Source organism: Lissotriton helveticus, chromosome 1_1 (genome assembly GCF_964261635.1).
Source record: "Lissotriton helveticus chromosome 1_1, aLisHel1.1, whole genome shotgun sequence".
Taxonomy (NCBI): Eukaryota; Metazoa; Chordata; class Amphibia; order Caudata; family Salamandridae; genus Lissotriton; species Lissotriton helveticus.
The window spans coordinates 1,057,704,601-1,057,721,935 of NC_136057.1; the positions used below are offsets into that span (position 1 = coordinate 1,057,704,601).

A 17,335-nucleotide genomic window follows, 5' to 3' on the forward strand; every position below is an offset into this window, starting at 1 on the left:
CAGAGTTTTCTTAAGCCGATTATGGTCAAATGTGGATCTTTTTTGCACCTCAGAAACAGCATTTGGATTATTCACGCTTTTATTTGTGATGCGTTTAATATAAAATAGATTTTAATTAAAACGATCACAGGGTGATGTGGCTAAGTAATAGGTGGACACTGCCATGTCGCCAAGGTCCTGAGGGGCATACCCAGCTCAGGAGTGTAAAAGGTACTTCTCAAGGGACATAGCCAGTTCTTAGGGACAGCGCCAGTGCCGTTGACATTCTGATACGATTTGATTTGACTTGTATAAAGTTTGGCTGTTACTGAAGAAGGGTGTCCTGATGCGATGGAGAAGCAACAGAATGGGGAGAGGTAGTTTAGTTGAAATAACCATGTATTCACTTTTTTTTAGGTCTCGCCTGTCTGTTGCATACCTGCCAATTTACAAATGAATGCCACAGTGTGAGGAGGGGTCAAGTCCTCATGTTGAGAGCTATCTAAGAGGCACTCTGCCCCTCACCAAGTCCCCCTCCGCCCTCAACCCCATGCATCTCCCAGAAAAACAAGCATTGAAAATGTAATAGTTCTCGCCTTTTACGTTAAAACCATTTGCTTTGCTAATGGTATTGTAGCTTTGCATTATTTAGTGTATATTTGTGATATGTTGTAGTTGTATGTAGTTAGAATTGTTTTGTTAGCTGTGTAGTAGTGTAAAGCATAGCGTTAGTAGGAAAAGAGCAGTGTTTCAGATTTGAGAAGTGAATAAATAGAAGAATAGTGTGTGTGTGTTAATTTCACATAGTGAGGATTACAATAGCATGAGGCAGACAAAAGGGGCGAGGGGAGAGCAAATATATGCACATATCACAAATAGAATAAAATAATTTAGAATAGAATTTGAAAGTTGTGGCCTACAATTGTCTTGGGTGCACCATTCCATTTGCATATTGAGTACTTAAAATGTGTAATCATCAAACAGATAATACAGTGTAGGAAACACGTTGGTCTCTGACACAGTTGCTGTATATATTGAGATTAACCTCGTAGTTAGCAATCTAGTTAAAATGTAGTAGTCCCCTAGTAAATGACCAACGTTGCCACTGTACAGAATCAGTCCTCACAATACGGATCTTAAGCGCAGACACTAAAATTGCTCAGTTTTCTCTAAAATCCCTTTGCTATTGATTGTCTTGTGGTTTGGCCATATTTTCTTAATAATGATCCATGTTAAACTGTTAGCAGGATGCTATTTCTAATTGTAGTGTAACAGTTGGTTGGCAAGCTCAACATGGTAATCTATAAATTAGCAAAGACGCTATCTAAATAGGAAGTATGTTTAGTGTAGCTGGTACAGCATCATCTCATGTTAATTCTTTCTTCCCCTTACTACACAGGTTTTTACTGTCACACATGTATCATGACAACTCATTGTTACTTTTTATGCAACAGTTTTATATGTTATAGCAAAAATATCACCACCCAATAATGTTTTTAACATCGCATTCTCAATAAAATCCAAAACAACAAAAAACTCTCTCATTCTAAACGCTCACTATTCGGTTCATACATGTACATGCACATAACATTTTCTGAGAGGAACGTCCTATGCATAGGTTTGCATAGCTCTGCTGCAATGCCCTTGCACATTTCTCTCTGTCCCAGTGTGCTTTTCCCTCATTGAATACTACCATAATACATGGCCAGTGAGGGCTTTCCCATTTTAAGATGGATACATCAGAACTGGACTGACTTCTCAAGGGGGCACCAAAAATACACCCCTCTTTATGGTGGTGACTATTGTCCCCTTTACTCATTCTGTGTGGGGACACACATGGATGGTAGCATGATTATTAGTTCAGGGTGCAAAGCCTTTGTATGTGTACGTTTTTGCATTCACACTGTGTCTGAATGTACGAATGAGGAGTCCATAGGACTACAGATGTGTGAACTACACAAATGGTGGTCTTCTTTGGACAGCCAGTGCCTATTTTAGATATGGGAGGCTGAACACATGTCTTTCCAGTCGCTTTTCTGAATAAGTTTTCTCTGGTTGGGAGAAGTAACCCGCTACATCCTTTAATATAGCCGCAGTAGCCTTGCCAGAGTGAAACCTCTGTCTTTGTATTTCTTATTTTTTTTAAACATAATTTTATTGAGGTTTTTATCTTTAATATGGTACACAGCACACCAGCAGTTTCTGTAGTAAATTATAAGTGAGCAGATTTATAATCTCGTCAGGATATCGATTCACGGATAACAATGTACAAAGAAATATGTACATATAAGGTATACAATAAGTATGTTATCTGTGAGGTAAGAAGCCAATGCTAAAATAAAAAAGAGAAAAAAAGGGGTGTACATAACTTGCATAAACGTACTAGCTATAGACACCAATATTGAGTAACTCAGAAGTATCTCTGTATCTTCTAAACTATTGCAAAACTCCGAATCAGAACAGCTCCCCCTCCCTCCGGTTCACTGATCATTCAATGTATACAATACCACGTAGATAACTTGTGATCTAACAGTTAAGGCCGATCCAGTGCAAACATGCACAGTTGTATACATTTGTACATAGTTCACGGTGAAGTGGTAACTAACTATACATATTACCATCCTGTAGTGTTGTTCCTATATCCCTGATAGGCTCTGCGCATTGGAATAATATACACTATAGATTTGACATAGGACTGAGGTCAATATGTCTCTATCGAGTACATTAAATCTAATTGTGTGTGTGTGCCAGCTAACTCAGAGGTCACTAGAAACTTCTCGAATAAACAAGAAGGGATTAGTATCTGACAACCGCATAAACATGACAACTTTCTTTCCCTTAGAGTCGGAACAATGTCTTTAGAGTCATGGAAACAATAGATAACTATTTCACTCAGTCAATCGTGCATGCTTCGTTTCTACAGATGTGCACAGTGTGAGAAAGTGGCATCTTTCTTGCCTTGGTATGCCCACACTTTTTTCTGAACTGCTGATGTGCTTTGACTGAGTATGCCCTGGGTTCCTGCCAAACAGGTACCCAGGGCCTTTGTTCCTTCCCTAAATCTGTGCAGAAACTAGAAACCCAATTGGCATCTCTAGCCACCTGTCAGCCCCTAGTAAATGGTACCCTAGGTACCCAGGGCATGGTGACCAGCGAAGACCCCTCAGGGCTGCAGCACTGATTGTGCCACCCCAGGGGCCCTGTACCCTGGCACCCACACACTGCCTTTGCAGGCTGAGTGCCTAAGTACAGAACTAAACCAAGAGTCGACAGGGCACACATCCCTGTGTGCCATGCCCACAGAACTCACTACCCTGGCATACTTCAGTCACCCCTCTAGCTGGGTGCCCTATTCCAGAGGTGTGGGCACAGGTGCATGAGCCCCATGCCCCTACAGTACCCAGGGCCATTCCTGGACACTGTAAGTGCAGTAATGCCATTAAGAGTATATGGTGCTGGGAGGTTGTCATTACGAACTCCCCAGAACCATAATGGCTACACTGAAGGCTGACAAGTTTGGTACCAAACTTCTCAGCACATTAAACTCGCACTTATGCCAGTGTAGGACTTAATGTAAAATGCACCGGAGGGCATCTTAGAGATGCCCTCTGAAACCTTAGCCTCCAATCCACGTCTGGGCTGAGTGGCTGCAGAGGCTGCCACACAGCAGACATGTTTCTGGACCCCTGGGTGGAGAGTCCCCCGCTCTCCTGGGCCTGCAACAATGCACGTCCTTGGCGAGGTGCTATGTCTCCTCCCCATGAAGGACAGGGGGAAGCTTCAAAGGCATGCATGCCGCCTCTGTGAGCTTCTCCAGACCATTTGCTGTACCCAGCAACCGGCCCCCACCAGTTCTGACCCCCACTCTGGCGGGAAGACTGACGGGAAAAACTACGTCAGGAAGGGGGGGTGCCAGCCTGTGCAAACCCCACCCCTCAGGTGGGGGAGATGAGGTGAAGCACGACCCCGGGCACCAGCCATCTTGTTGATGGGGAGCCCTGCCCAATCCCAGCTAGGCTCCTGCCCCCCTCCCACAGGAAAGGAACAGGCTAGGGGCTGTACTCACCCCAGGACAGGGAACCATTGGTCCCTGTCCTTGCCCTACCTGTGATGCCCCTAAATTCAGTTTTTAGAGGCTCCCTGAACCTTCCTTCCTGAGATCCCGATACGAAAAGAAGAAAGAAGATCAAGAAGAAGACCCGCCGTGCATCTGCTAACAGGACGACAACAACTGACTTGGCCCCAGCCCTACCGGCCTGTCAATCCTGGAACCTGCTCCTGTCTAATCCCGGCGACTCACGCGGACAGCAACCTTGGAACACCCAGAGGACCTGCCTGCCTTGACCCTCTTAAAGACTGGGACTCCCATCAGCAGAGGCTCTGCTGCAACAACCCACCTGGTGCCAGCCAGGAAGCTCCGGACCAGCCCACTCTGCACCCGCCCGGGCCGGCCCAACCGAACCAAGACCATGAGGACGTCCCCCCGGCGACTGGGACCCGAAGTCCAGTGCCCAAAGACCCTCCTCCACGAAACAGATGACGCTTGCAGACTCAGAACCAAGGACCACCCCAACCGCGACCAGCTGAGGGTAAGCTTTTCTGACACCCAAAGACACCCCTACACCCGGCGCCCTACAGCCCCCTGTGCCTCCCTTTGGGGTACCTACCTGTGCTCCAAGATGCCAACTTACCTCTCGAAGTGCTGGTCGCCCCTGGAGAGTCTCTGTCCCCGAGCCTGCAGTCTTTGTTCCTTTTTGACCTTTCCCATTGGATAACATTGAGCGCCCGACGGCTCAAAAGCACCCTGCACCCAGCCGGCCGAGTGCCGCTAGCTATGCCACCTATGTCCTATCCTACTTCCCCCCCTTGCCCTGAGCAAGTGACCAGGAGCCCAGCTCCCACAGCCGCGTGCCCTGGTAGCCAGCAGCCACCAACCGAAGTCCCCCTTTCCCTCATTGGATATCATTGGGCCTAACTACCTCTGCACCCGGCCGGCCCTGTGCTGCTGGGGCTGAACCAACTGTACCTACCTGACCTTGGGGGGCCCCTGAGTCTATGCCCAGAACCATAACTTCACCAGCCAAGTACTCACCTGGAAACCGGTAACTCACTTACCTGCCATTGGATAATATTGACCAAATTCCGAAGTACTCACCTGTGATCAGGGGAGAAGCCAGCACTGTACCTTTCAGCCCAGTACTGAACCACAAAAGTAATCTTTACCGGGTTTACTAGTAATCTGTATTTTCTCCATAGGAACCCATTGTCTGCTTTTCTATGAAATTTCTTCTAAGTGTCTACTTTTGAAAACTTGAAATATTCTTTAAAAACCATACAAAATACTGAAACGCAATTACCTACCTGTTTTGAGTTAAGACCCCAGTGCTGGCCCTAGGAGACCAGTGCTGGATTCCAAAAGTAACGCGATCGTACTTTACCTGCAACCTGAATTTTCTCCCATTGAATAACATTGTCAGATTTACATTGAAAAGTTTCTAAGTGTGAACTTTTAAAACAGCTTTATATTCATGAAAATTCATAGCAGTAACTAAAACTTTTTGCTAATCTGGTTTCAGCTTAGACCCCAGGACTGAATCTAGGATTTAGACCTGGAACTACAAAAGTAATCTACACTGTAATTAACTGTACTTTTATGATAATAATCCATTGAGCTCAATGCTAAAATGTGTCTAGATTTGTATTGCCTTCAGCAACCCCTGTACCTATTGTGTTCACATACCTTATTGCTTCATCGCAAAGTAATTACATGAAAGTATTCATACCTAGCAAAGTATATTTTTATGCCTGTTGGTACTAAAAATAAAACAACTATATCTTTGGATATAACAACCATTGGCCTGGAGTTCAGTCTTTGAGTGTGTGAAATCTTTTGCTGACTGAGTGTGTACAACAAATGCTTTGCACTGCCCTCTGGTACTGCCTTACTGCTCGACCAATCTACCACTTTGGAGAGTAAGGTCAGTCCTGTCTTTAACCGCTGTTATACCTTTGGGGTTTGTGGACTCTATACACACTGTACTTCCTTATTGTCCAGTATATATAGAGACACTTTCTCACACATAGAAATAGAGAGACAGGCGTTTCAATAAAAGGGCTTTTTTGATCAGTCTTCTTTCTCATCTAAGAGAGAGGTGAACTGCTACAATCGTAAGACAGAATGCTTAGTATAATGCGTACAGCGTAAGCAGTAATATAAAATAATACTGTAATAGCATGGTCTGTTGCTATGACATATATAAAATTAAATACATAAATAACTCAGGCTAAAATACTCAACTGGTGCTTATAAAATAATCCTACCCAGTGTTCCTAACCTAAGTCTAGTACAAGGGAAGAAGTAGGTGCTGTTTTAGCTATAGTTTAGTTTTGCCAGGAATTGCCAAAAGTTTCTCTAGGTTCTAATCAGCTTCATACCTTAGAATGAGAGAGGTTTGTATCTCTTTTCCGGGACTCGATTTCCCAACACCCCGCAAGGGGAGTCAGAAACACTGGAGCTGGATTCTCGGCACGAGGATGACAGCGTCTGGTCAGTGCGTCAGCAGGGGATTTGGTTTCCTTCGGTATTTGCTGTGGTGTGCTGCGTCGTGCAAGTAGGTAGTCGAACTGCACCAAACCACACCGTGGTTTGCCATAGCAAGTGAAGGTATATTTATACCTTGAAGGTGTTTCGGAATGCCAGTATTGACGTAAAAGTCGGGCATATGAACGTCATGAATGAACCCCCAAGGAATAGATGTTCATGCATAATAAATGAGTTCTTGGAGAAATCACTATCCAGGCAAGGGCAAGTTCCTAAAGCTTAAGAGTTTTGTTTTTCCAAGAACTCGTTGTGACGTAGATGAACGGATGGAAGTAGCCATGCCCGTATTTGGGTAGCATGGACTATACCTAAATAAGGACTGGATTTCTATGCCTATATAAGGGCAATGTGAATTATACCTATATAAGCGGTACAAAAGGGGGTGGTGATGAACGGAGCATCCGAATCAATCAAACACTCACACCCAGTCAAAAGATCTGGGTTTAATCCATCACCATTCTTTAGCCCACTCTGCCACCCCAGTTCAGACATGGCTATATGCAAATCAGTTTGACCCTGTGCCTCATGGGAACAGTCCAGCCGAACTGCCAAGCCATGTCTTCCCTGGACCGGAAACAAGCTTCCGAGGACCGGTTTCTGGCATTCCAGCCGTCTTCAGCCCGGCTTGCTGGAATCCAGTGGCAAAGTGAGCAAGGGACTCACGTCTGAGCATACCCTGCCACACTTATGGCGGCCAAAAGCGGTACGAAAGGGCATGAATCGGGAAATGCATACGGAATCTAAATTGATACACAACAATCTAGGCAAAATTGTGAATACACATACTATACAGTTACAGTCAAGTGAGGCAATGGAGACGCAAGAGGGGCAGGAGTAGTGGGGGAGACTGGCACCACCTGTGACATCGGGGGGTCAAAGAGTCTATAGCTTTGAAGGCCTCTAACATTTGATCCCAGTCCAAAGAGATAAGGATCTTACGCAGACCACGGAATTCCTCTTGCCTAATTATTGTACTCTCGGCAGTGCCCCATCGGATAACTTCTGTTTGCCAGGTAAGTGGTGTGGGGGGGAAGCAAATTTCCACCGCATTGTAATTGCTAGTTTGGCTATGAGCATTGCCAAATCAGCGAATCTATTTCTTGTTCATGATCTGCATCTATGTGGATTTGGTCTCACCACCCGGGCCATCATTAATTGGTTTCTTGATGGACAGCAAGGCTGCATGATCTGGAAATGAACTGATCACGTCTGAAGCATGCCTGTTCTGGATTAAATTGACCCATCTGTATCTAAAAGGTATATAATAAGCCAGTCTATGCCTAGAATACATAATTAGCCAGGCTTTACCATGGGGAACGATTTCTACTCCCAATTTGACCAGTTGATTGTTGTATGATTTAACTATACATCATACAATTGCATGTGCACTATTGCTGGAATTATGAAGCAAAGTGGCTCTGCTTCTATTTTGCTACTCTCATCTCGGAAAAAAGACTCAAGTCTGGAAAGGTCCGAGACTCATTGCTGAAAGCTGTTATGAGAGAGGAAGACTTACCTACCAGCGCAAGCCGCTTGTGGGCCCTTCCCAGGTGGATTTGGCTTGCCCTGCAGACAACTGTCAAAGAGATGCTTTATACAGCCTCAGCAGACTTAACACAAGGTCACCTCATCCAGTTGCTCACGAAAATAACACAACAATATTTTGATACATCAGGCTGTGAATTTTGTTTTTTAATTTACCAGACCAGCAAGTCTAGTGGCATGAATAATCTACTTGACCTTACTGTAATGTACTTGATCCAGAAACTGGTCTCCAATTGTGTGATTCTCTGCAAATATTTTATTTTACTGAACCGCCCTTTTCTTCTTAAACACCTATAAGACCACCTTCAAATATGCGACTTCAGGATTTCTGCTGTACAAAAAAAACTTGTGTTTGATTTAATAGGCTAAACATTTGCTTCAGATATAATAATCTAGTCCACATATAGGGTAAGCATGACCCCTGGCTTACCTCTCAAGTCACTAGTAGCATTGTCATCAGGAGGTGCCAGAATGTTTCTCAGTTAATGTTTAAACATTTATATTTAAAAATATATTCAGGTGTGATGTGATAGCACACTGTTGTTTTCAAACAGTATATTTTGCATTAAAATGGCCACAAACTTTGCCACTAACATGCAATGTACTGATAAAACTGTATAGCATATAGACAATCTGGGGAAATTGAGTTGACAGTTCACTTTACAAAATCCTTTAACTTAGTAGCCAGAGAAAGACAAGTAAACCCCAACCTCTAGTATAAAATAAGCAGTAAATTGTAATAAGGCATAAGCTGACATTTGACCTCTGTCCCTTAATGCGGTCAAATGTGACAAGATGAAAGAAGCCTTAAAGCCATCTTTATTGTTTATTTGCTTTCTGAGTGAAGAGAAACCCTGTTTTTCGTTGGCTCTCCAGACCTGGCCAGTTGGCCCTATAAATTGTTCTGATAAAATCTACCTTGCCGTAGTGGGTGGAGAGTAGATTTTCTGAGGCCTCTATGTTGGAGGACTCCTCTCTTTGAGCATCTAGAATGAGTTAGCTTCTTCCCAGATTCTCCCCTTTTCTGTTGGGTGGATCTACCTACCTCTCAGAGGTCGCATGCAGCTGCAGGAAGAGAACATTGGCATTGTCTCTGTTGCACAATTGGCTCCAAAGATATTGTGGCTGGAACATCTAATTCAAGACCCCTTGTCCACACTAGTCGTCCACCTTCTGCTGATCATCCCGGTGTCCTTTGTGGGTGACTCCAGGTCTCTGTGTGCCCCCTGCTAATGAGAAGTCACAATTGCGACATGCATATTCTGAGATACAACTCCAACTCCCCGTTGTACGTATGATACACCTTGTGAATTTACTTCCCCCTCATAAGTAGCCCAGTAACTGCGGGACTTGTAATCCTATGTATTCGTACTCTCCACCAGACACCTGATTAGATGTCAGATCACAACTGTTAACACCACAAAGAGGATGTATTTATTTTTTTATTTTACATTTTTTGGGGGAGGGGGTGGGGGGGTAGGGGTTTACCGTAGCACAATCACTGCATAACAAACTAACAGAAGAAGTGTGTTTTAGACTTTGATGTAACTCTGTAAAAGAATTGAAAGCTTAGCTAACTTCTGCGCTTCTGAACCTGCAAATGAACCTTCTTCAATAGGATAATATTCGTCATGGGGCTAAACTACAACACCTTGCACTAACGAGTTAGAATAGCGTTTGAGGTTAATTCTACAGCCCAGAAAATGCTACGCTTTTCCACATCTAATTTTGTTTTGCGTGTAGAATGTTCAACTCGCCTGTAACAGAGCCCTACTCCTTTGGGGAATAAAAAGCTAACAGAGCATTCAAGTTCTTAAGCAGGTTTGTGGTTTCGCATTGTTTCAAAGATTTTCACTCCACAACGCTTCCTAGAGGCAGCTATGACAGCTCGACCCAGCTTTCCTGAGAAATGCTAAAATGGAGCCCCTGCCTATTCACTTTGAGTGTAACAGTATTGTGGCCAGTGAAAAACAATGATTTTTAACAGACTTTGCCTAGTAATCTATCGCAGCCTTAAGACTCCAAGAAAAGGCCTCACAACCTCCATCACTCTAAAATAACATATCATTTATCCTGCTTTAAAAAACCCATGTCTGTTCCTTGCCAAAGATGGGCAACCGGGAACATCACTTAAGGCTTTGCATCAATTTGGCGGTCGAAATTTGATAAAGTCACCTTCTTCAGGACATCCACTTAGTTACATTCTTTGTAGTAATCAGTCAAGTAAATTGCTGGGAGTAATTCACAAATAATAAATCGTTTTTGTAATTACATTTTTATATGGAAAGTAGTGGGGAATAACCATAACAATACATGTGCGAGGTTAAGGCTTTTTGGTAATTGATAAGAGATTTATCTAATATGATGCTGCATGAGGTTAACAGCCTAGACTTCCCATTAAGATTGTGTCTTCACTAATTTATAGCTAGACGTGTTTAATCTAAGTAGAAAATTCAGAAATGTTGCATATGCTGTATTTATCATTCTTACTGGACCAATCACCTTCTTGAAACTTATCTTGCATTAACCTGATCAAGGAAGGTATAACAAGCTACTTTGTTCATTAGTTCTATATGGTGAGCTTTTTATGTCTGCCCTTCCACATAGAGCAAGCCAGGGCAGATTTATTAAGGAGAAATGGATTTTAATTTGTGATGCTGGTGGTAGCATCTGTTCCACTGTCTACATGTAGCAATTTCCACTGTAAATTGGGCAGTGTTGAAGATTCTCATTCTGGCACCACCTAGACCCAGACAGGGATACATTTGGAGACCAGTTTCTTACACTGTCCCAGGCAAGAACAATGAGCGGAACAAATGGCAAAAGAGGAAGGAAATATTTTGTAGAAATTTGGTGTCTAAAATGCCCCCTCTAAAAGAGCAGTTCAGTTTATACATGTTCTTTACCTATCTGCTGTCATTGAACGTTTAAAGATGTTTCTCTTGTACATCGATGGGCCATTTTGTAATATTTTGTTACCAGATGTGTAATAAATAACAGTCAATAATTCTTCTTATCATTTAAGGTGTCGTTTACATCGACTGTTACAACAGTAGTCCATGTCTCAGAAGAACAGATGGCTTATTTGGAAAAACACCAAGAGGAGTTTGAGGAAGTGGTGAGTAAAACGATACAATGTTGCAGATGAGGTGTGGAGAACCGAGCTGACTGAGTGATCAAACCTTAGATTAAGGATTTTCCTTTCCTGACGCAGTCTGTGTCTGTGATATTTTTTCATTTGCTGGTATAGTCTATAGACGTCATAGACATGGTGAAGTATGAAAAGGTCACAGCAGGCAGAAAGACTAACAGCCTGATTCATCAACGGGACGTTTTGCGTGGCCCTATTAGCGATTCATAGCGATTCGCTATCAGGGACACGCAAAACGGGATTCATGAATATTTTAGAGAAAAGAAAGCGATTCACACGCGTCCGCAAATACCGGTTGCGACTTTCGAAAATCGCATATTAACCGCTATTTCCGGCAACAACCGTGTCGAAATTGCGAATTCTCTAATAGCGTGATCGTCAATTGCGGGAGCTAAAATTGCGCGAGATCGGGAAAACGGGAAGTCGCATGTCGAGCACAGCGATGACATCACAACCAGGAAGCAGCCAGGGCCCACCCCCATACACCACAGTGAGGCAGACCTCGAGTCAGCAACTGGAAGAGTTCCAGCAAATCTGTGAGGAAAGTACAGAGCAACTACAGTGCAGCAATGTCAGAGGAGCCAGTTCCTGGGCCCAGCAACACCACAGGGCGAAAGAGAAAGCTGAAATTCTCCGAGCAGGAGCTGGAGAATTTAATTGAAGGGGTGGTGGCCAACCACTCCAAACTGTTTGGGAAGGACTCCAGGAGGGAGGCAGAACAGGAAAAACGCAGGATCTGGCAGGGTATAGCGTCGACGGTGAACTCCGTGGGTGTGGCCGACAGGTCACTTGACGAACTGAAAAAACGCTGGTACGACCTCCGAGGTCGTGCCAAAGAGAGGGTGGCAGAGCGCCTTGGAGAATCATCGGGCACAGGAGGGGGAGAACCTACAGTCCCTCCAAACACCCCCATGGAGGACCAGGTAGAGAACACCCTGGAGACAGAGGCGGTCATCGGAGTGACACGTATGGACTCATCCCGCACCACCCAAGACACCCGAGGTAAGTGGCATGCGACAGCGACCCTGTCCCCTATGAATGTCCATGACCTATTAGCCTCCCATATTGTTCCATAGTCATGCCATCGTTCCACATCAGGTAATGCCCTGAAGCATTGTGGGACATGTAGTGTGGCCACAATGTAGATTTACCACAATGCAGCCAGACAGGTTCCAAAGTACGCAAAGCCATAGCCAGTCAGGGAATGTCACCCAGCATGCATGTAGCAACTGCACGTGTGACAGATACATGCAACTAATGAACGTCCACTTCCCCTCACAGGTGGTGCAGACAGCAGCGACAGCGAGAGGCTGCAAATAGATGAGGAGGCACTGGATGAGGAGGAGGTTACGCCACATACACAGCCACCAGCCTCTGCCCCAGCAACTACTCCCGCTGCCAGATCCACCACCAATGTGCCACCAGCCTCTGCCCCAGCAAATACTACCGCTGCCAGATCCACCACCAATGTGCCACCAGCCTCTGCCCCAGCAAACACTACCGCAGCCAGATCCACCACCAGGGTGCCACCAGCCTCTGCCCCAGCAAATACTACCGCTGCCAGATCCACCACCAATGTGCCACCAGCCTCTGCCCCAGCAAATACTACCGCTGCTAGATCCACCACCAATGTGCCACCAGCCTCTGCCCCAGCAAACACTACCGCAGCCAGATCCACCACCAGGGTGCCACCAGCCTCTGCCCCAGCAAATACTACCGCTGCCAGATCCACCACCAATGTGCCACCAGCCTCTGCCCCAGCAAATACTACCGCTGCCAGATCCACCACCAATGTGCCACCAGCCTCTGCCCCAGCAAATACTACCGCAGCCAGATCCACCACCAGGCTGCCTCCAGCCCCTGCCGCACCAACAACGCCTGCAGTGACACCACCAGCAGCTGGTGCTTCTACATCAGGGCCCGCGACAGCGCCAACACAGCGGCAACCCACTGTGACAGGCCAGCAGAGCAGGCGTGGCACCCCTCGCCTGCAGACCAATGCACCTAGCAGCAGGAGGGGGAATGGACCGGCGCTGCTGAGAGTGAGCGTGGAAAGGCGCATGCTCCGTATCCATCAGCTGCAAGCACGGCAGCAAGGTGCCATACAGCTACAGCTGTACAACATTGGGCGCAATGTTGCCGGAGTGGGGGACCGGATGGACCGCATGACGGCAGCCATGGAAGGTGTGGGTGAGGGTATGGCCCGCATTACTGCAGCCATGGAGGCCAGCACTGCTGCTAATACATCGCAGCGCAACGCAGCACGCCGCCGCCACCGGCAGCTATTGACCAGGCTGACCGCCTACACCAGGTCCAATTATATAATTAGCAATGCCACATCCCAGTTGTCGCGGCGGTCCCTTGCGCAGCAGGTGCAGCTCATCCAGTGCTGCGAGGATGTGGCCAGGGTCCTTGAGCACCTGACCAGTGCCGTGACAGCACTACACCGCCCTGCTCTACCTGCCACTGTTGGGGGTGATGATGGCAGTGAGGGGACATCTAGTATGAGCAGCCACTCTGCCTCACACGTAGGGACACTCAGGCGCAGCACCAGGCCCACAGCAGCTGCACGTGGCATGGATGAAGATGAGCCGCAGAGGCGTTTGGGTGGTACGCGCAGGAGGCGCACATGACTTTCTATGACTCAAAGTGGCACAGGCTGAGTATAAGCCTGCCCTGTTCTTTCGCACAGCAGTATGCTGAAATACTGTAAGCAAGGTCAACATAAATAGTTATACCATTATTGTGAATGAAACAAAAAATGTATTTTAACAGCACACATTGGCGTAGTGTCATTATTGATTTCTGCATGCATTTGTGATTTGTGGGGTGAGGGTGGAGGGTGCATCAGAAATTGTTCAGGGTGATGTGGTTGCGACGTCTGTGGCCTTCAGCAGGATTCTCCCCGTGTGCAAGGCGTGCATGAGCAGGTGGCTGGTCGTCCCCTTCAGATTCACTGCCAGATATGTCGACTGGGATCCTGCGCTTGGTTGCAATGTTATGCAGTATTGCGCAGACAGCCACAATGCGGCAGCACATTGCAGGACTGTAATACATGGCCCCACCTGTCTTGTGCAGTATGCGGAACCTGCTTTTGAGCAACCCAAATGTCCTTTCTATGCAGTTCCGTGTCCGAATGTGCGCGACATTGTAGCGGCGTTGCTGGGGTGTAGCAGGGTTGAGGTATGGGGTGAGGAGGTAATCACGGAGGGCGTAGCCACTGTCACCTGAATGAGAGGAACAGAGGGTGAGTGCCTGTGCTGCGCTGCTACTTCATGGCAATGTGACTTTGTCAACAAAGTGTACTTACCAAGTAGGTGTCCTTCCCCAAAGTCTTCCCCTGGCCAGTCGTGTGTGGAGGCCGCTGTGCCGGAATATATAGGAGTTGTGGGTACTCCCTGGGTACTGGGCCACAATGTCTGTGATGTAAGTCTTGGCATTGCAGACCATCTGTATGTTGAGGGAGTGGTAGTTTTTCCGATTGCGGAACATATACTCCGTGGCAGCTGGTGGGCAGATGGCGACGTGTGTACAGTCTATGCATCCCAGTACATGCGGAAAATGTGCTACATTGTAGAATTGTAGCTTGGTCTGGTGCAATTCCTGTTGGCTGGTGGGAAATTGTATGTATCGGTGTAGCTGGGTCAGCATTGCGTCAACAAAAGTCTTGAGGCAGCGTGACATGGTGGGCTGGGATATCCCCCCAGCAGCCGCTACTATCCCCTGGAAGCTCCCAGAGGCCAGGAGGTGCAGGCTACACAATACCTGCACATGTGTAGGCACCGCATTGGTACGTGTTGGGTGCTGCATCAGGGGGTCAAGGTCTTGTATGAGCTGGATGATCATTTCCCAATTTAGCCTGTATTTAGCATATATCTGCTCTCTTGTCTGGCCCAGCAAGGTCACCCGCTGGCGGAATATCCTCTCCTGGATCTGGCGTCTCCTCCGTGCTGCTCGCGGTAGCCTTCGGCGCCTCACGACCATGTACATTCCCGGCATTGTGGAACTCCGAATGCAGCTTCTGAATGTCCTTATGTGTGATTGGTCAACCCTGAACCGGTTAATGATTGGCCAACAGTTTTTTTTTTAAAAATTTCCCATGGCTTTTATGGTTACCACCTGCTTTGAGTTGTCCTTAAATAGCGCCGCGCAAACAGCGAAATTTGGATTTTTCTCTATTTGCGGTAGTTCATGAATACCGATTGCGATTGTTTAGCGAATTCGCTATTTTTTTCACATAATCCGCGGATAGTCGCATTTTCCGATTCGCTAGCGGGATTGTGCGATTATTATTGCGAATTCGCTATTATGTGTTTGCGATTTAATGATGAATGCCCCGCAATTGCATTTTCGCAGCTATTGCGGGCGCAATTTTGCTTGATGAATCAGGCTGTCAGAGACCAATAACTTTACTCTTCCTTCTGTCAGTTGCCACTGCCAAAATGTGGTTTTCCCATTCATTTTCCCATAGGAACTTTAGACACAGCTACAGCCTAAACCACTGAACGTATTGACAAAAAATTCTGTAAAAAGCTAGAGCTTTGTCCAGAAAGAGTGTTTTGTGTGTCTCAGTGTAAATCAGTTCAGTCATTTTGGAGTCATTAATGTTCAAATTTTGTATATCTAGGGACGCTGATACTCCGTGGATCCTGACAGATCTCCAGCTGAGATCTGATTGGCTGCCACTACATAAGCCAGGAAGTCGTGGCAGCCATTTTATGGCTCCTAAAAAAAGTATTAAAAGAAAAACACAAAGGGGCATGGTAGGGATACCATGACCCCTAAAGCCTGTTTTTAAAACATTTTTACCTTGAACTCATGGAGGATCTGCGACTCCGTGATAAAAAAATTTTAAGAAAAAAATGTGGGCTTCCATCAGTTTCTGTTGAAAGAACACCTGCTGGGCCAATCCGGGGGACGGGTGTGTGTGTGTGGGGGGGGGGTTTATGTTGGTATTTTTTTTTTTTTTTGAGGGTGCGTGCATACCTCCAAGTGGCTCCCGGGTCCCCATCCCACCATGAGGTGCCAGGGAGACCTCATCCCCTGGGACCCATGACTTAAGTAAGGGGGAGGGGGGCTGCTTGACCCCCCGCGCCCTCCCTGGGCAGGAGAGGCCCCTGGGCTGTCTTTTAATTAAAGTGGAGGTGGGGTACGTGACCCCCTCCCCTGAGCCATGCTATGAACGCTCCGACTCCATCCCCTTTGGTGCCGGTGTCGCCAACCTCATCTGTTTGTTCTCCCACTGGGCAGGAGCACAAAGCTGCTTCCGCCTGGTGGGAGAACAAAGTATTTTCCTGGCTGCAAATAAAGGCAGGGAAATGCTTTGAATTGCTCCCACCCCATGGCAGCAAAAGAAAACTGCTCCTGCCGGTTTGGAGCAGTGCTGGCTCCCAGGGGAGCTGGAGGGACTGCAGCAGCCCTGGGACTCCCCATAGCCTCCAACATGGGATTAGCCGTGGGGTGGCCTGGGCAGGCATGAGTACCCCGTTTTGTAAAAAAAAACATTTTAAAAAAAGGAAAAACTATAGGCCACTTGTGCACCCCACTTAAAAACAAAAGAAGCCGTCTCTTGGAGGAGCAGGAAGCCAATGGATCTGCATGGCCCCTGGGCCTCCCTACAGCTTCCGACATGGTTAAAACTGTGGCGTGCCCTGGGTAGGCACCAGGGTACGCCAATATATATAGACTGACGAAAGCTACGACTAAAACACGTCTGTTTGTTTATTTTTGTGCACAATAAATCCTAATCGGATTTAACACTAACGAGAGTGCTGGTCCTTTCTGTCGGACAGCAGTGGAGCTTTATATATTTATGTATATATATATTTTTTGTAAGCTTTTATGCCGGCTCCTCTAGGAGCATGGAGCCAGCATGGCCACAGAAGCACTGGGCTTCCCCCCGCATTCTCTTGTAAAAAAAAAAGGGGGGGAAATAAACCCAAAAATATATGTAGGGCTACAGCCGCTCATTTAATATTCACTACTCCTTCAAGGAGCGCCCCATGATGCCCTGGGAGGGCTATTTACATAGATTTATTTTGGTGTGATTTCCCTAGAAG

General features: G+C 46.4%; 1 protein-coding gene across 1 annotated transcript in view; it reads left to right on the forward strand.

The window, feature by feature from the left end:
* LOC144820832 (uncharacterized) overlaps positions 1-17,335 on the forward strand; it is a 933,795-nt gene that overhangs the window by 272,914 nt on the left and 643,546 nt on the right. The window contains exon 6 of the mRNA XM_078677961.1: positions 11,151-11,243. Coding sequence (XP_078534087.1) covers positions 11,151-11,243 — 93 coding nt within the window. The remainder of the gene's footprint in view (positions 1-11,150; positions 11,244-17,335) is intronic.